The sequence below is a fragment of the Diplotaxodon limnothrissa genome, linkage group LG23 (genome assembly GCF_057381915.1).
Source record: "Diplotaxodon limnothrissa isolate DT_005_m linkage group LG23, D_limnothrissa_male_GT1.1, whole genome shotgun sequence".
NCBI classification, from domain to species: domain Eukaryota; kingdom Metazoa; phylum Chordata; class Actinopteri; order Cichliformes; family Cichlidae; genus Diplotaxodon; species Diplotaxodon limnothrissa.
This window is the reverse complement of record NC_140617.1, coordinates 35,482,996-35,503,570: the sequence shown is the minus strand read 5'-3', so window position 1 is coordinate 35,503,570 and position 20,575 is coordinate 35,482,996. Positions and strand designations below refer to the sequence as shown.

At 42.2% G+C, this 20,575-nt stretch overlaps 1 protein-coding gene across 1 annotated transcript; it reads left to right on the top strand.

Moving 5' to 3' along the window:
- Window positions 1-6,535: 6,535 nt before the first annotated feature.
- Window positions 6,536-18,682, top strand: rp1l1a (rp1 like 1a). Its single transcript, XM_085348347.1, has 7 exons — window positions 6,536-6,769; window positions 7,565-7,963; window positions 8,058-8,301; window positions 8,411-12,939; window positions 15,434-16,402; window positions 16,498-17,511; window positions 18,257-18,682. Exons 1-7 carry the CDS (start codon window positions 6,536-6,538, stop codon window positions 18,680-18,682), a joined length of 7,815 nt encoding a protein of 2,604 aa, XP_085204473.1.
- Window positions 18,683-20,575: the final 1,893 nt, after the last annotated feature.

Here is a 20,575-nt window from a genome sequence, read left to right as displayed (position 1 = left end):
TGCACCTAAAATTTGGAACAGTCTTCCTCTTCAAAGTAGGACCTCACCAGTACTCAACATCTTTGAAGCTCACTCGAAGACAGATCGTACCTCCCTTGTGTTTTTCTTTTATTTACCGGTAGTTTAGTTTATGTTTTTTTCCTGTATTGTCCTTACTTTACTTTACTTTATTTATTTATATAGCACTCTTCACAGGATAAGAACCACAAAGTGCTTCACAATAATATAAAACTGATATACATAAAATAGCACAATCAAATATTCAACACAAATTTAGTTAAAAGCCAATCTAAATGAGTCTTGTTACTTTATTGCTTTCACAATAAATAAACTGATTGGACTTGATTTTCCGAGCTGTGCAGTTTGTGTGTTTACGTTCAATCATACCGTTTTTACTGAAAGGCTTTCAAGTCATTACTTTGAAAGTCTTAATCGCTGTACTTCCGGGTTTTCATGCCGCGGACTTGCAGCGTGCGTGAACGCGCGCGCCCGCAACCTGTGCTCACTTCTCAAATCTCAGATAGCGAGCTCGCGGCGCTGTCTGCCGCTGACCACACCTGACTTTATTATCACTCTGTTATCAAACTGCTTCTTTATCGGGATCTACACTCGGACACTGATCTTCACTGGTTCCTTCCAGCATGTTTCCTCACAGGTAAGATGAACCTCTCTTTCTCACCTGTTGCTTTACGAACACCTGCTTCTCTGAACTTAGACAAAGCTGAACATCTGTGGTAAGGTTCTGTGTTTGTGTGTTTTCAATTTAATTTAATTTATTTTAGTGAGAATACAAACCCCAATGAGCAAGTGGTCATATATCCAGAAGGCTTGTGTTTGTGTATGTGGTCCAGTTGTGGGAATAAGGTCATCACATACCTGCTTATAGGATAAGAGACAAAAGGGATTGAGCAAAGGAGTGAGCGCACTTCCAAAAATAGGCCACCGCATGCGGAATAATCTCTGCTCTGTTTTCATTTTCATTTTTTCTGCTGACTGAAGTGATCACACAAGAGCAAGAGCAGAACTTCTCTCCGTTTTCAGTCAGTTTTAAGGTGAACATGTTCAAATTCAGTGATTCACTGTGTTCATATCACAAAGGAAAGTACTCCTGCAGGACTGAAGCCTATACCCATGTGTAACATCATCAGGCAAAGCGCACAGGTGATGAACTGCTTGATTTATCCTCTAGGAATACACATTAGTACCAAAACTTTCTCAGAGAGCAGCATCCTGACGCCTCACTGTGATGCCTCAGGTTCCTGTCAGCACCGGAACTACTCATCCTTGACTTCCTGTCTACCCAGAATCCCCCTGAGGGCCACCTACCTCTCCTCTGTCTCTCATTAAGGCTGTGAAGCAGATACAGATTGATGAAATGAGGAGTTACATAAATTTTACTTATGCAATAAGACACTTCTATAAAACCAAGACATATTTCAAGGACATTTTGAGCCTGTAGATGGAAATAATAAATGTCCCTGGTGTTTTTAAAAGTGTAAAAAGACGTGTTTGATTCTGTTTTTCTTCTTCTGCTCTTACTAGAGATTATTTTTAACTCCACAACACAGCATGCCCCTGAACAGCGGTACCAAACACTGCTCTGATTAAACATCTGTAACAAACCAACCTGTTGAGTAATAACAGCCAAAATATATAAATGATGATTAATTTTAAACAGTTTACCGTTAATGGCACCTAACATAAAATATATATTTTAAAAAATGTATACAGAAATTTAAATTGATGTTTTCAGATGTTTTTTTTTTATTATTTCCTTAATTTATTTACTTTTCCATTTAATTTATTTTTACATGTATTTATTCCCTTTGTATTTCCCGTTTGTTTGTTTGTTTGTTTGTTTGTTTGTTTGTTTGTTTGTTTGTTTGTTTGTTTGTTTGTTTGTTTGTTTGTTTGTTTTGGGGGGTTGTCTCTTGCTTCATTTCTTTTCTGCTTGTGTATAAACGTGATGTGGCTGCCATTCAAAGGGTATCGTGGGGTTTACATGGCACCTGTTGGCTCATGTATACACATCTTACGCTCCACACTGTCAGCTGGGGAAGAGTGTTTTGAAAATAATAAGTGATTGAGGTTGTTGTTGATGACGTTAGCTTGACCACATGCATGTTTTCTTTAAATTATTATTATAAACAAATCAGGTCAGCAGCTAAATAGGACATATCCAGAACAAGGAAATCGCAGACTTACAACAGCAACACTAACAGAAAAACAATCATCGGAACAGGAGTTTAGTAGGAACAGTGTGCAAAGGGGGCCATTCTCATTCCCAATGTGCAACATACCGCCGATTTGTCACGTCCCAAGGCGTCCCATAGGAACACGAAAGGTAACTTTCCGAGTCCCTGTGATACGCGCCGGATTGTGGATGCAATCCAATAGACTCCCGGCAGTAACACACATTCCAGCCTTGTATTCCAGCCCTAACCCTAACCTTAATCCTAATGATAAACACAGTCTTAATCATATTAGATAGTGTTTTCCAAAGCAATTAATGATGAGAAAGTAAAATAAATGTACATGTGTTGATTCATTCCAAAAGGTTCTCACGTTTCCGAACGTGTAACGTACAGACGGATGTGGTGACTGAAAGCGTAACATACTGAGGATTTGTCACATAGCGTCGGTATGTTACACTTTGGGATGAGAACGTGTTGGTGCAAAGACCCACTGTGTGAGGACGCTTAACCATGTTGCCTCACTGATCAACTAAAGGATGGGATAAAATAAATGCTAATAGTATTTATAACAATACTTTAAGTAATAACTATAATCCTTGTCCTGCTATATGCTGGCATCATAAGTATACATATAGTATTTTAACACCCAAATACCCACCTATGACAAGAAGAAAACAATATGTGTATACATTTATACATGTGCCAATGCTATAAGGTTCTATGGGGGTGATTAAGCTTGGTGATCTAATAGTAAATACATTAGAGGATTACCTAGGCAACCATAACCTGGAACATCAAGTGTCTTTAGTGAAAGTCTTTTCCACCAGTGCGATATTTGAATGTGCTCCAATCATATTCATATGCAAACAGCAGCTAAAATGACCTGTAATGTGGCCAGCGTCACTTATGAATCCGCAAATAATTAACACTCTGTCTCTAACACGCTTTATATGCATGTTTGTGTGAGCCTCTTTTCGCTCACTGTTTTGTTCACCCTCATCGTTCGTGTCAGTACCATCTCCCGACCACAGTGGGCAGTTCTTTTCCAGATAATAAAAAACTTAAAATATGAAAAAGCTGGCAACAGGCTGTTGAAATTATCGGAGCCAATAGCAGCTAAAGAGCTTGTTAAGTTTGGACGTGTTCTTTAGGTACAGATATAGACCGTTAATCCCACTAAAAGAAAAGATAATGGAATAAGAACTGTGGATATAAATAATATGCCATCCGCTTACCCACACTGGGAAAGCAATACACAACATTCATATTTATCATTTAGAATACCTACTAGACAAATACTTTTTTTTTCTTTCTGCAAGCTGCTGTGCAACCCACCTTGCCCTTCAGCTCCTCCTTTCATGCTGTGTCCAGCCTGATCAATGCCACAACTGTTGTCTCTGGTGCTGGTTTTGTGCTAGGGCTTGCTGCTGCTCTTTCCCCTTCTGGCTTTGTGAGATGGTGCTTTGCCAGACTGAGACAATCAGCTGGTCGTGATTGTCTCATTACAGATTTACTGCTACTCTGTCTGTAGTATTAGAGGGTTGGTTTTTTTTGCCAGGGCAGCAGTTGGTGGTTTCAGGGGTTTCTAGACAGGAGGAACCCTGCTGTTAGACAGGTTGTGTGTAATTACAATCCTCCAACTAGATCCCTGTGTGTGAGGAAGACACAGATAGAGGCCGTTATATGTGCTAAAACCTGTGGCCTCTGCACCAACTCTGCAACCAGAATGTGAAAACCGACTGCCTTTATCTGACTTTATCTAAGTCAGACTTTTTTTAAGACTTTATCTACCTAACTTTGTCCTTCGGCGTCCTGTAACTTTCATGTTGACATGATTCAAATTATAATTTCACTAACAATCTAAACATCTTTGATGTATTTGCCACTTGCCTATTAATATTTCTATTCAATCTCAATAATTCAACCTCACAACTACAAATTAGCATATGTGTCTTCTGCTGCTCAGGTGCGGCATGCATAAGAGCATCACTTGCCTTATTAACGTCTTGGCCTCACCATAGCAACCCCTCCTTCTCCCACACACACACAGAGGTTCTTAAGCAGGCTTTTCATTCTATCCTTAGCCTCACCCCTCCTGTCTTCTCCTATCTCCTCAGTTCTCCTCTCTCCACCCCCACTCCCTTCCTCCCTCCTCTTGTCCATCTGCCATTTTACCCTGAGAGCTGGAGAGTGGAATCAGGGACTCTGCTTTATATGTACACTCGGGGATCGCCACCATACACACTTGCACAATTACTGCAAACCAGTCTCCTGGTCTGACTAGATATCCACAAATTTCTCTTCAGCTTTTCCATACCTCTTTGGACCATGCTTCCCGAATATGTGAGTAGTGCAACTAATACATATGGCATGGAAAAAGTGGTTGTTAATTAGTGGCAGCAGTCATTCTCCTGTTCTTTTACGACAACGGTAAGCATCTTCAAATCATTTGAAAAAGATTCTAAACGAGCAAAAACATTAAATCTGCTATAATAATGCTTTCATGGGAAAATAATAGAGCTTTATGTTGAAAAGGCTTAAACCTACAATGCTGTTATCTGTTAATGGTTTGCTTCAGTGTAATGTGTTAAAGGCTAATATATGTGAGTCAGAGTTTTGTATTGGAAAGAAAAATCTGTGTGTTAGATATGAAATGATCAGTCCATCGAGCAGTCCGTCCACAGCTTTTCATTTAACAGATGAGTCATTTATTCTGCTTAAATGTGGGAACTTTAAGCTTTGTTTGTCATATATAAACTGGGACTGTTGGTGTGCTTCTAAAAAAAATAGTTTTTAAGAAGTATTTGTAATTCATTAAGTCTAAAAATAGCACTGAAGAAACTAGATGAGATTAACAGAAAGTGAAAATATTCCTTTATTCCACTTCTAAAATCTGATATATTGATTCCATTAAATCTTGAATGTCAGTGAGAAAGAAGCAGAGGGTGATAATGAAACACTAACTGAATGTGTTTAAGTGTCTGAAAGCTCTAAGCTAACATTTGCTTGGATTAACTTGCCTCTTTGCTGGAAAAACTTGCTTAGTGCACATGGACATCAGCATAGCTGTAAGCCTGAGACCTTCCTTTAGTCCCACAGCATAATCACTTTCCCACAGCTTCAGTGGTTGCTTTTCATGTTGCACATCAAAAGCAACTTTGTTGTCCATTTCAGAAGAAAGCCAGAATAAGTTATATGAGATCGACTGAGTTAGTTTCAAGTGTAAAATAAACGTTACAGTCAGTTTTATTTATGCTGTTCTACACTGAAAACCTGTTTAACATGTCCCTAAATGTTGGGTTAACTGTGCCCTTCATAGAATTTTAAATGATATGTTTGATGTAATGTTATTAGGAAAGACTGAGCTAAAGAGGCATTAAGAAGCAGTGTCAACACTGATTTGGCCTCGTGAGACTTAAAAGCCTGCTAAGCCCATCAGAAGACATAACAGGAAACAATCAAGAGGCACATTGTGACCACATGCACTGAGTAGAAAAAGTGATATTTGTCTTGATGCTGAAGGATTTAAGGGTCACCACAGCAGATCTCTCAACATACACGTGAAATTAGCTTGTGGTTTTTATAACTATTATATAAGCTAATATGTGTGTCGATACAGACCTGAAACCCATCAAAACTCAAAACTAACAAGTAGTTATTTGCAGTGTTCATCTATGTTCATCCATGTGTTGTAAAACTAGAGAAAAAAGCTAAATGTTTGAAATACTCAGCATATGTTATGTAAGCCGATTGATGCTGCCTTTCCAGAAGCAGGGCAGAAACTTTTTACGTCTGTTCCAAACAGGATTTCTATACGTGTCCTAGGCCACACTAATAAAAATAGCTCCCTGTGCGAAGCTCCGCCTTTAACATCCATGTAAATATAGCATTTGTCTACAGTTCACAGTAAAGTATGTGGCTTGTTTTTGTTGAACTTTTGTAGGATTTGCAGTTCTTATTCAAAAAACAAATTGAAACTGATCAATGATCATCAATGATCAGGGGGGGACTGCACAGAATATTTTGAGGGGATCCAGGTAAATGTCTTTTTCTAGAAAATCATTACAGAAACAAGACATTCACCTCAGCAGCTGGAAAAGTGACAGCTTATTATTAGAATTTAGTTGTAAACGATACAGAAGGTTTTTCCCACCAATGTCAGCTAGTCCTTTCAGCGGATGTCCTGTCCTAAATCCTCCATTAATCATCCTGATTAAGACTTGTTCTTCTTGTGAGTGTGATTAGCACGCACGGGATCAGAAAAATAAACAGAAACCTGCAGAAAAAAATAAACATGTTCTTATCTTTGTGTGTTTCCCAGGTGTATGTGAGACCACAGCATGCATTCGGTCCAGACAGGGCTGTGGAACCCCCGGCCCCCATTTAAACATGTCTTCCCCATCCCTGCCCCGCCCCCTTCCAACTCGCGCCCCGCTCACGTGAGCTCAACCACCCCAGCCAAACGGATCACATTCTACAAAAGTGGTGACAGCCAGTTTGGGGGCGTCAGGATGGCCATCCACAAGCGCAGCTTCAAATGCTTTGACGCCCTGCTGGACGACCTTTCTCAAAAGGTTAGATGAACTGTAGTAGAGACTTCTTTTGAAGCTGAATGCTTAGATGCATGCATATAGGTCAGGGGTGTCAAACATTAGGCCTGGGGACTAGAACTGAAGAGTAAAAGACTCCAATATGACCCTTGGACAGCTTTGCAAAATGTGAAGTAGGATATAAATGTATAAATTTTAGACTTTTAACTGTATTTAAGCATTTCCTACTGATAAAGACCTCTCTCGTGGCCATCCATATGACACAAAAGTAATATCACAGTGTAAAAAACAAAACAAAAACACAAGAACAGACATTTTCTGTCAATTAACAAAAATGTTATGCTTTATAATTACAGGACAGTCTGAGCAATGAACTACCACAACATTTTCTTTCATTTTATACATTTATCAAATACTTTCACTCATCTGGCCCACTAAGATATAAGGTGCGGCATGCTGTATGTGGCTTTGACTTTACTGATGCAGGTCTTTTCACCTCTTAACATCCACGCTAATCAAAGGTTATGGTTGGGTTTTGCTTTAGCCACATGATAAATAAGCAATTTTTCAGGAACTGTTGATTTCAAATTAAATCCCAATTATTTTGTCATTACATGTTCGAAACAACTGAAAATCCTACAAAATGGGGTGGATATTTAACAAACCCTAGATGGGTCATCTAGGGTGGATGTTAAGTGGCTAAAACGGCGCTTGTCCTGATCAGCAGTGCTTTATACAATGTAGGGAGAGCAATACATGGATACGAGATAGAGACAGATTAACAGTCACATTTGATATTTATGTACAATTTGTCCACAGGTGCCGCTGCCATTTGGTGTGCGGACTGTGACCACCCCTCGTGGCACTCACACCATCAAACACCTGGAGCAGCTCCAGGATGGTGGCTGCTACCTCTGCTCTGACCGACGCCAGGCGAAGCCAGTAAACATGGAGCTGGTCAACAAACACTCAGGCATCTGGTACCATCACAACCGGAGGCCCCAGAGGCCTGAAACATCATCTGCAACACCACCTGGCCATTTGCATATGCCTTACAGACAGCGACGGATCTTGCTCGTGAAGAACAGCGAACCGGGGATGAGGAGGAGCGTGGTCCTGAGCAGAAGGACAGCCAGGAGCCTGAGAGCTTTTTTAGATGAGGTGTCCGAAGTGATGCAGTTTCATGTCCGCAAGATCTACACTGTAGAGGGACGCAGGGTAAAAAGTTATATTTATTTGAATTTGCATAGTAAAACTTTGCAAAGGTTGCTCATTTTAGTGAAAACTGTTGACTCTAGTGAATTGTTTCCAGATTGACAGCATTCAAAGCCTGATGACTTGTCCAGGTGTTCTGGTATGTGTTGGCCGGGAAGCCTTCAGCCCCTTGCTGATAAACTTTATTAGGAAAACTTCAGAAGAGAAACTCCCTGGTCTGGGTCCCCGGACTCCTGGAAATGGGGCACGATCCCCTGCTACTCAAGGAATAAGGTCCCCACCTCATGGAGCTCAATCCAGAGCCAGTGAGTACAGCGAAGGACATGAAAGCAAGAAAAATGGTGAGTTTTTTAGACAACTGGGCAAGTTAACAACAGACAAGTTTTAAAAGGTACAAGAAAAAGAGGGAATACATTTTGTTAAATATTGTACTTTTCTCTTTTCCTTCAGTTAACTTTGGTCTGGAAACCAAAAAGAGCATCATTCACCCTCGTTCTGATTCCTCAAACCGCTCGGCACGTTTCTCTTTTTCCTCTGAAAAGTCATATGGCAATGGTGTCACTGCATGCCCCCAGGGAAAGCCAGCCATTATGAATGATGACATTGAAAAGCGTGTTCTGGTAAATAAAGATGGCAGCCTCTCGGTGGAGATGAGGGTGCGTTTTCACCTCCAGAATGACGAGACCCTCCAGTGGTCCACTCAAATTAAAAAATCTCCATCTCTGAGCAATGAATGTTGCCCTCTAAGTCAGGCTCAGCCTCATTATCTCCAGCAGGGCCAGTCAGAAAGTTGTTCTGACCCTGATTCAACATCCTTTGATCAGTACGGTGTGGACTATTCCAGCCAGCCGCTGCAGTGCGAGTTGGAAGGGAACCGCTGCCCGTGTTGCCATCAGAGGCATGAACAGCATTACGACTTATGGGAAAACCCTGCACACAGCCATAAATCAGCTCCTGTTCCACCCCCACATGCACCCAGCCACACCCACAGTATGATGAGACATACGCACTCTTCTAGCTCTTCCTCATCGTGCAATTCAAGAAGGGTGGTGCGCTGCAGAGCACGGCTCTCCAGCTGCGGGGGTGGCTCAGGTTCAGAGCAGAGCAAACTGGTCCAGGAGGAAATGTGTGTAACCGAGCAGGTTGAGCACAGATTAGAGGTAGAGCAGGATGGGGACACCCATATTGAGGTACACAAGGTGAGCCGGTGTTGCAGTCGAAGTGAAGTGGTTGTCGCGGACAGTAACCTTCAACCACTCAGAAGAAAGTCAGCTGAAGACGAAGAAGATCGCCCGCCATCAGCAGTCAGCAGCTCCTCACATGTCCTTCAGTCGTTGAAAGAAGATGAAGATGATGAGGACGATGATCTGCCACCAAGCATCTCACGGTGTTACCATAGCAATGAACCGTCCCCAACCCCTGAAACTCAACTGCACGAAAAGCCAATAAATGACGTCTCAGCCAATTCTTTCCACTCTACCAAACACAAGGAGCAGGAAGAGCTAGGAAGCAGGGCAGTGTCTGCAGCCTCTTCCTGTCTCTGTGGAGGAGCTGCCGCTTGCTCAGCTGGCCCAGATGAGGTAGATCAAGTCCCTTGCAACACATCTAAAATAAGCGTAACCAGGATGTCAGAATCAGAGGAAGGAGGGGCCTGTGATGATGATGAAGGGATAAAGAGGGCTGTAAGTGACTTGTCAAATCACACAGGACTCTCAGCAAGCTCTCAAAAGTCAGCGACTTCCAGCGTGTGTCCGAATTGCGGGGGCTGCAAACGCAAGGTCGATTCTGTTTCCGGTGGCAGGGAATCACAGAGAACCAATCGTTCCAACCAAGCCTCTCCCCTTCCTAACAGTGATGATGCTGCCTCAGATGTTTCTACCCAATCCAACAAAACCAACCTCACCAATAATGGACGCCTCTCTGCCACACCAAATATCTTGGAGGGCAAAGTATCCAGTGCCATGTCTAGAACATCCAGTCCTCAGGCAACACAAAAAGAGAAAGAAAGGGCTCCCAGTGCTACTTCAGCTACAAGCCACAGGTCCAATAGATCACACAACTCTGGCTGTAAGGGCAGCACTGATATTCGTGCAAAAAAAGAGGACAAGAGAAGCTTCAGCGTAGTGTCAAATCAGTCTGCAAAGTCCAGCAAGTCTGAACACACAAGTGAAGCTCCTGATATCAGTTCAAGGGAGACAGCAGTCAGCGAGAACACTGTAGAAAGAGCAGTCAGCTCCTTGTCAGCCAAATCTTGTGTTTCAGCTCAGACTGATGCATCAGTCAAGTCTCGTAACTCCACCTGTCAGTCAGGAGCTAAAGGCACATCCCAAAGTGACAATCCAGCTGTAGAAGAGCATGACCCAAACAACAGAGCTCCCAGTAGCCTCTCTGTGAAGTCAAATGTGTCTGCAAAGGCTGAAAAGGCTGAAAGACCTGATAGTGCTAGATCAAAAAACTCAAATATTTCTGTAAAGTCCAGCATATCTCAGAGGTCGACTTGCAGTAACTGTGTAAAAGCGACAGCAGTTGAAGCTACCATAAAGGTAACTGGAAAAGGAACAGAAACAGAGGTAGAGGAAAGACCAACAAGTGCAATGTCATCAAAGTCCAACCTGTCTGCAAAGTCTATTAAATCCCATAAGTCCACTAAAGCCTCAGAGCCTGGGGGAGAGGGAGAAGAAAGGGCACCAAGTCAAATGTCTGGCACGTCAGTTAAATCGAACAAGTCTGCTAAGTCTACAAAGTCGTTCAGGTCTAAATGTGATGGCAATGAAATGGTGACATGTTCAAGCTCAAAGACAGCAGATGAAGCTGAAGAAAAAAAGAACAATCTTAAACTGGTAAATAATGAGAGGACACCCAGTGCAGAGTCCTCCAAATCTCATGAATCTGACAGTAATCAAAACACAGAATCAGACTCCGAAATAGTACACAAAACAGAAAAAGCTGAGAAGCGAACTGCTAGTATTTTATCCCATAAGTCAGCTTCCTCTGCAAAGTCTCACAGTACAAAGATAGAGGGAGATGACATGGTGGACAGAGCCCCTAGTGCCAAGTCCTCCAAGTCCCAGAAGTCAAATCACACAACTGCATCTCCAGTTCCAAGTGAAGCTAAAGAGAATCAGGAGAGGGTGGAAAGTGTCATGTCTGCCAAGTCAAAATCTTCAGTAAGGTCCAACATTTCTCATAAATCAAATTCAAGTGCAAATGTTGTCACCATTAAAACGCCTACAGTTGATGACGAGGAAAATGTGACGAATGAGAGAGCACCAAGTGCTGCATCAGGAAGATCAAATGTTTCATCTACAGTGTCTCAAAAGTCAAATTGTAATGGAAAAACTGATATTTCTATTATTGAAACAGCGGATGGAGACAAAAAGGTAACAAATGAGAGTGCACCAAAAATTAAATCTAATGTCCAAACTCTCTCACCTAAGCGAACACGTTCGCCGCGGATGCGCTCTCCCGATGCTTCAGCCGCATCCACCAAAAGTTGTAAGTCTCCTGTGCAGCAGTTGTTGAATGGCTCTGATGCTGGAGACACAAGAGGGCCCAGTGTCTTGTCAGTTCACTCCGCGGGCTCTGCTAAATCTGGCAAATCCAGATGCTGCTGTGGAGCCACTTCAGAATTTGATGAGGCAAAAACGGCAAAGACCTCAACTCCCAGTCTCCCAAAAAGCCCAGAGGTTTCCACCATGAAGGAGGATGTGGAGATAACGGGGTCCACCGTTTCTCAAAAATCCAACAGTACTGGCAGGAGGAGGGGTTCAGCAGTGGATATCCCAACTATTGAAACTCCATCAGGTGAAGAAAATGGATTGCAAAAGACAGAAAAAGCAGCAAGTACAATTTCAGTCAGAAGCAGCAGGTCTAACAAGTCTTCTTGCAACTGTAAGTCTAAAGAAAAACATGCTAATGCTAGCTCGACCAAACTTGGAAATGGCAGTGAAACAGAAAATGTGAAGTCTGCTCCGGTGACAAATGGTAGCAACAGCAGGAACTCATCTGCAATGTCATTAGCAGGTGCGAAAGTCCAGATAAAATCCTCTGCAAACACAACAGCAAAAACAGTTCCTGGAAACTCAGAAAATAATGGCACGGAAAATCAAAGAAACCCTAGAGCAGCTAGTGAGGCCAAACAGGAAGAAGACACTGCATACAGTAAAGTAATCTCCTCCCAAAGTCCCTGTTGCCTCAGGGCTGAGTCGGCAGATTTAGCTTCAGATCAGAGTAAAGAAAAAGATCAGGTCGAATGTAAGTCCAGATTTAGCACAGGGAGCGATTGTGGTAGTGTCAAAATGGCCAGCTCTCTGAAGAAAGGAACCCCTATCAAGTCCTCAAGCCCTTGTCCCTTACACAGCAAAGTAGAGACATGCAGTGAAAGCACTTTGTCTCAATCTCTGTCTGCTGCTGACTTGCTAAAGGAAACAATGGCTGCAGCACGCCCATGCAGCCGACAATCTAAAGCCAGTAAGTCCAGTGACAAGTCCAAGAGCAAGAAAAGTGGAATGTGTCAAAGACGCAGCAATCAGATGGATAAAAGAGAGGAACTGACACCTGCCTGTTTGCCCAACACGTCCCCCAGTGAGGTTGTTAGTGACTGGCTGCGAAGTATTCCTGCTAACAGCAGCATGCTAGCACTTGGCAATGAGTTTAATGAGGAAGAGCTGACGCCAAAGGAAATGGAAGAGATGCCTGGAGGAGAGTTAGCACAGGAGAGTCCTGAAGGTGAGAAGTTAGAATTGGAGGAAAAAGGTGACCCTGAAGAGGATGAAGAGAAAGAAGATGAAGCTAAATGTGAGATAGCACAGGAGGAGAAGGGCTCAGATCCAACTTCAGGAGATGCAGAGGGGACTTCTGGTCACCCTAGTGCTCTACTATTACAAAGTGAGGCTCTGCCTAGAAGCTGGCAGTCTTCTGCAGCTGTGATGAAAGTTCTTCTAAGTTCTTCTCTGGGTCGATGTAGGAGTATGCCCGAGGTAAGCCAGTTACTTTTTTGTGACAGAAAATTATTCTGCTATACAGAGCTATAGATAAAAAGTTGCCAGAGGTGTGGACTCGAGTCACATGACTTGGACTCGAGTCAGACTCGAGTCATTAATTTTATGACTTTAGACTTGACTCGAAAAAATGTTCTAAGACTTGTGACTTGACTTGGACTTTTACACCAATGACTTGGGACTTGAATTGGACTTGAACCGGTTTACTTGAAAAGACTTGATATTTTACCCCAAATATAAAATTTAACATGCATATTATATAGAGATTGAAAATGTGACGTCATTCACGGGTAGAACCGCAAAGGATTCTGGGAACTCGTGGCAAGCGGTACTAGCGGCTTTCAATTAAAATCAGTCACACAGCGATAAAAAGAAACACAAAAATGGCAAGAAGCTGTTGTATCATTAACTGCAATAGCCGGTCGCATGACAGCCACGGGAAGCCGACGGGTAAAGAGATCGGTTGTTATCGGATTACGTCGTTGAAGAGAAATTGTTCAGCCATGTTTCCGAAGTAACAAAGACGCGACGGATGGCCTGGATTGCAGCCATTCTAAGACCAAATATAACGTCCCAGAACACTCCAGCTCACAGGTTAGTCTGCTCCAAGCATTTACACGAAGGTCAGTGTTTTTTAGTAGTTAATACGTCATTTTCATAACATAATTAGTGATATAGGTTACAAGCAAGTCTGGCGCTGAACAGAAATTGTCGCGCTATGCTCCTTTATTTATTGTGCATAAATAGTGAATTGTCCTGACACAATATTGCGTTTCGCTTCTGTTATTATGGTACATTGACAAAAACATATACTTTTATTCACAGGATAAAACAGGTTTTTTGTATCACTAATTGCCCAGTACGATTACAGCATACAGTATTATTGTCACTGCTACATTTCTGTGATGGGTACCAGAAATTATTTCCACTGCTAATTAATTACCGTTGAGCTCAAAGGTTATATTAATAAACTGTTAATGAATGTGTATTTATGACGACAATTTGTGAGACTGGTAAACTTATGATACGTACGATGGTCTTTCGTTCTACACGGTGCATTTCAAGGTCCTGCACCCATCTGGCGGTAAACTGTACCTGGGCTTGTTGCAGTGACCTGAAGTTACTAAACTTCATGAGTGTATGCACTCACTCCAAGAACCGTATGATTATAAATATGCATATAAATATGCTACAATGAGATAGCTGACTTCATCTAACTAGCAAATGTTGTCCAGGCTACGTTGGTGATACAGTTTTTTTTTTTAATGTGTATGATATTTTTGTCATGCGATTTTAAAGCCGGTCCTACAACCGCATCCAAGAATAACATGCAGCTTATCTCAGAACTGTCGGTGAAAATTATTCTTGGAGCTAAGTTTAATTGAGCTGCATTTTAAAGAGGTGCAATTTCACAACTTGTGTATATTTTCTAAGTTCACTATTTTGTCATGTGTTGAGAAAAACACAGATTTAAAATTACATGGTCTAATATTTACATTTAGCATATAACTGCAACATTATTTTTTCGTTTTTTTTTTTTTTTTTAAAGACTCGAAAGGACTTGAAATTCAAAGTTTCAGACTTGTGACTTGACTCGGACTTTTACACCAGTGACTTGAGACTCGACTCTGACTTGCCTGACATTACTTGAGACTTGACTTGAGACTTGAGGATAAAGACTTGAGACTTACTTGAGACTTGCAAAACAATGACTTGGTCCCACCTCTGAAAGTTGCATCACCAGAGGCATCTGGAATAAAACTGCCAAGTTTGTGGCAATCACTTGTGAGCAAGTGAGCAACCAAAAGTACTTGACTTGCTAGGAAATGTACCATGTTCATGATCCATTTGACCCTACATAATTAACATGCAAATTTTCAAATTTAGAAGTTATACGTTTTGGGTTAGATATGCCAAATAAATGGTAAATGGCCTGTATTTATATAGCGCTTTACTAGTCCCTAAGGACCCCAAAGCGCTTTACATATCCAGTCATCCACCCATTCACACACACATTCACACACTGGTGATGGCAAGCTACTTTTTGTAGCCACAGCCACCCTGGGGCGCACTGACAGAGGCGAGGCTGCCGGACACTGGCGCCACCAGTAGGCAACGGGTGAAGTGTCTTGCCCAAGGACACAACGACCAAGACTGTCCAAGCCGGGGCTCGAACCGGCAACCTTCCGATTACAAGGCGAGCTCCCAACTCTTGAGCCACGATCGTCTGATGATGAATATGTGAAAATGACATGAAAAGAGGTGGATGTTAACATAAACTACCTTCAGTCCTAAACAGGCAACCTGTGTCCCTGCAGATCTTAGATGTTAAATCTAGAAATCCTAAAATTCTGCTCAGTTAATTTCAGGATTTTGAAATTCCTTTTTAACCAGTTGTAATTATTTGAATTTGACTATAATTCCTGCATTGAACATATTCTACATTCTCTGAATGTTTTCTTTTTGATCTTAGGTGTCTCCGGTTTATGGACGCCGACTAAGCACATCAGCCAGGGGTCTTTTGGACTGTTTGGCCCAGCTCCAGCTCATTGAGCCTTCATTGGGCCCTGGCTGTGATGTACAGAAGGGTCGCAGCCAGCAGTATGAAGACATAATGGCTATCCTTCATTCCCTGTGGCTCACTGAGCCTGGGAACATCCAAGCCAAGGAGACAAAGGAGAACAAGAACAGTAGCCCAGAGCAGGTGACACCACCAAGGTCCTCATCTGGGGTGGATATGAGCAGTGGCTCTGCAGGTTCAGGGAAGGAAAATGGCAATCAAGGAGGAGATGAGACACCTCCAAAAGAGAGAGAATCTCTACAAGCACACGAGGTAGCAGAGAACATTGTAGAAGAGGAGGAAGAGGGAAATGAAATGGCAGGAGATACAGATATTGAGACAGAACACAAGGAAACATTCACAGACCAAGCTAAGGCAGACACAGCAGAGGAACCAGTGCAAAGTGAAGAAGCTCCTCAAAAAAGCGAAAGCTCCAAACCCTCAGAGTCATCAGACAAGACCTCTGCCAAAGACAGTTCCAAATCTCCCACCGATAATGAGCACGAGACATTGGAAGACTCTAGTACAGGCACACCCCCAACTGTTCTTCGAGCATCTTTGGCCAAAAGACCATCCCAAGACCCTGACCCAGTGTGGGTACTTCACCTTCTGAAGAAGCTTGAAAAACAGTTTATGGTCCACTACATTAATGCAGTGGCAGAGTTCAAAGTTCGATGGGATCTAGATGACAGTCACATCCTGGACACCATGATATGCGAGCTGAGGGATGAGGTGAGCCGACGCATCCAGGGCAGTATTGAACGTGAAATGAGGAAGATTCAGGGTCGAGCGGGGAGAGGTGGTAGGTCACCTCGGCCGCCACAAGGAACACATCTCTCCAGAGAGTCCACTACAACAGAGAAGAGACGTCAGATGTTGAAGGTAAATCTACCACAAACTGTCTTCATAGCAGAGGATACTGCTTGGATGACATAAATTGTTGGATTTAATTTTTGTTTGTTTGTTTGTCTTTTTAGATTATGAAGAAACAGTCGGTGAAGACCAGCGAGTCCCTCAGCGACGGAGAGATGACGGGGGAGTTCAGCGACCAGCGAAGTGACGACGAATACTGTCCATGCGAAGCTTGTGTTCGCAAGAAAATGGCTGCACGGCCTTTCAAAATCAACCCGCTAGCGGCTGAAGCACCGGTGATGAAGGACTTTGACCTACTTAAGATACTTCAGCTGAAGAAAACCCCAGCCCCTGCAACCGTGCCGCAGCCTGCGGCAGTGGAAGACGAAAGCCAGGCGGCTGTAGACGACGATGGGAGGAATTTAGACGTAGTCCAGGAGGAAGAGGAAGACGAGGAAACCAAAGAGGACATCAGAGCTGTTGTTGTTTTAGAGGAGACGATTGCAGAGGAAGATGAAGAGGCTGAAAAAGAAAACGATGACGGTAAAGCAAGGGAAGAAGAGGAGACAGAAGATGAACAGGAGGAAAATGAGGAAAGTGATGCAAGCAAAGAGGAGGAGGAAGAAGAAGGAACAAGTGGTGAAGAAGTGAGAGAAGATGAGACATCAGAAACTGGAGGGGAGGATGAAGAACATCAGTGTAAGTGTACCAGAAACGAGGATGAGAGTGACCAAGAGGAGGAGGGAGAGGAGCAAACAGGAGAGGATGAAGAAGAGATGGGAGAAGATGAAACAGAGGAAAATGAGGGAGACACAGGAACTGGCGAAGAAGAGGAGACAAGCGACCAAGACACAGTAAAAGAGGCGTCAGTGGGCAAAGGAGAAACCCCAGAAAATGAAGAGAGTGATGAGAGAGTAGACGATAAAGAAAAACCCACCGAGGGTGAAAGTGTGGAAGAGGGGGAGGATAGTGCCGCAGAAACGACAGAAATTGAAAAGTCGACATTGTCAAAGGAGGTTGCAGAGAGGGACAGTGCATCAGCAGAGGGTGAAGATGACGAGGAAGACAACACAGGAGAGGGTGAATCGAGTGAGGAACAGGAAGGGGAGGCATCTGAAAAGGAAAGAACCTCGCCACAGGTAAATGTGAACCATGTTTTTACTGAAGTTTATTCAGTAATTATTATGTATAACACAAAGGATAGCATTGTTTTCTTTTTTTTCTTTTAAAGGACAGTCACTTTCATGTTAGTAAAACAGCACTGCACTCATGGAAGTTTAACCGCATTGATTAAAGATGTCAAATAGGCCAACAAACATGATCAGACTGACTCTCCAGCTTAATTTTGACTCCCCTTTAGTGCCGTGCAGTACCGCAAATTATTGTATCAATCCAATACAAGTGAATATAGAATACAAAGTGAATACAAAACACCACTGAGTCCCTGAACAACAAACTGCGCTGTTCCTTAAAGAGGAATCTGACCTATTGCATCCTCACCACTAATTCTAAGCCTGTGGGAAAAGATAATCTCGCCATCCAATTAGAGAGCCTGAACAAATCTGTTTTGTTTGGCACCAACATGAAGCTTCCGCTGATGGACGTATGCTGCTTTTGCCAGTTACAAAAAAAGCTTCAACATGTTAAAAATACTTTTAAACTGTGTATTTTTGCCTCCATCGGAAGCTGAAACCAGTTAAGGATCAGTTTGGTGATATTATTTACTGGCACCTCCCTGCACTGATTAACTCATTTTAATCTCACACATTAATTTGGTGGTACTATGTAAGCATCTTGTAGATGTAATTACAGCACTCTAATGCCCAATTCATCTAATTAAAACTGCTCAGAAATCATTTATTGTTATCTCATTTAACCCTACAGGGGCAGGACGCGATTCCAGCTGCCTGCATGACCGAGGGAGAGAAGGCAGACGCGGAAGACTCGGACATAGATAGCAAACGTTCAAGCGACACCACTGCTGACAAATCGGGATCGGAGGAGAAGGAAGAGAGTGGAGAAGACAAAGATGAGGAGGAAGATGCTGTTAAAGAGTTCAAGCTAGAGGAAGAGGATAAGGCAAATGGAAGCAAAGGAGAGGATGGTGCTCTTCTGCATCAGTTCACCAGAACCTCAGTGGAGTCCCAGCCTGGCTCATTGGAGGACATCGACGCTGAGTCCCCACAAAATCCTGTGGACTCCACTGAAGTGTCCAAAACGGCTGACAGCATATCCACAGGTGGTAGCAATGGCCAGAGAAGGAGCCGGTCACCAGCCAAGGTCAAGCAACTCAAACCGAAAGAGGGTTAAGACAAACTGGACAGTTTTTGGATACACCTCAGGACACTTTCAAAGACTATTCGCCAGGTGAATCCCCAACTTAGTGACATAGTTTTAAAAACATAATTTGCTCTTCCTGGGACTACACTGGATCAACATAGGCATTTTTATAGGTTTAAAGACTCACTTAAAAACTTGAAGCACTTTATTAATCCAGATCTTGTTTAGGAGGAACAAAACTGATTTATGTTACAAAAGCAAAATGAAACTTGAAACCAGTCTATCGTACATTTATTGTGTTTATAATGGATCTGTGTATATTTTTGAAGTTAACTGTATGTAAGAAGGCATATGAGAATATATTTTTGAAAAACTAACACTTGGTATCTATGGGTGACTTATCAGAACTCAGTTTTGTGCTCAGTGGACAGATTTATTGCTGTATTGAATGGAATAGCTTTTTATATTTACTACACGTTTGCTCAGCCGTGGCAGTTGTATTTACTTGGGTTATCGGTTCAGTTCTGCGATTATTTCTTGGAGCTGTATCATTGAGTCAGTGCTGGATTCTCAGGGTTTTGGTCACCCAGCTTGCTTTGTTTTTCAGGGTAAAAAAATCATACTAGAAGTAATCCTTGAAGGTCTTTTATGAACTGTGGGTTTTTTGTCATATTTCACCCTGCTTATAAAACAAAGTGACTGGGTGTGCATCAGAAGTTAGTGAGGGTGGTCTCTGCCGCTGCAGCTACGGAAAAACCCCAAACTATTCTACTCTACTGCTCTTCAAACCATGTCTTCATTATATATATATTTAGTTGTCAAAACTTGTCATTAAGTGTACAAAGGAAGTCATAAAATGTCATTGTCGTGGAGATTTTAAAAAAGGTTATTTCCTAGCTTACCTATTATTTAACTACTTGTTTAAATCTTTAACCTGTTAAATCAATTGTTTAAACCTATACAAGTCTGTAATGTGATTACATTAGAATCTTTTTTTTGAAAAATAGGCTTGTTTGCTTTCTTGCTGAGCTAGTATGAAGACTTATCAGCACTATCAAGCGTACACACTTAAAAGCTAGAATTAGCTTAGCTTAGCATAGCTAATTACTGACCTTTAGAGTGTCTAATAAACTAATGTCATTTTTATTGTCCTCTAAACAAAGCTAGCTCACAGTTTCCTTTTTCTTCCAGTGTTAAGTTAAACAAAGCTCATTAACTCCCAACTTTGTATTCATTTAGCATTTAGCTTGCATATATAAATGTTTTCTTAGTCAATTCTTAGCAAGAAAGTAAACAGCTGTATTTTTCAAAATGTCAAAGTATTCTATTTTCAGGTACCTTCAAATAATACATACTGTACTTTAATAACAATGTATTATCTTTGAATTCTTGACAGTTAGAATGTGTTTTAACTGTGCTGTACCTCACTGTATTTATGTAATCCTATTACTGTGATCATACCATAAATGCTTTTTGTCCCAGGAGAAACAGTGTGCAGCATGTAGCTGCAGGAAATTTTAGGAGACGACAGCCTGACTTTAAGGTTGATGTAAACCTTTCTCTGCTGCTTTGGTAAAGGAGTCTCCTTAGGTGTGTGTTACATGCTGTAGATACTGGCGGAGTTTGCACACCAGCCATGTGGAACAACAGCGTGAAGCGTGTTACTGATGCCTTATTGTATCCATGGTTACATAGAGGATGATCGACACAAACAGAGGAGGAGATCACACTTAAGTTAGTGGCTCTCCATTAGACTCACAAAGCCTGTTAAACAAGCTGGAATGAGTCAAAGCTGCTGGTAAAGGCTTCAGGCTTACTCTTCAACTGTATATTAGAGCAGGGACACTGCACACGGTCAGTGTGTGCTCAGGACAGTGAGAATGAGGCGCTTATCTCTTACTGCTTAGTTTGACAAAAGCCTCC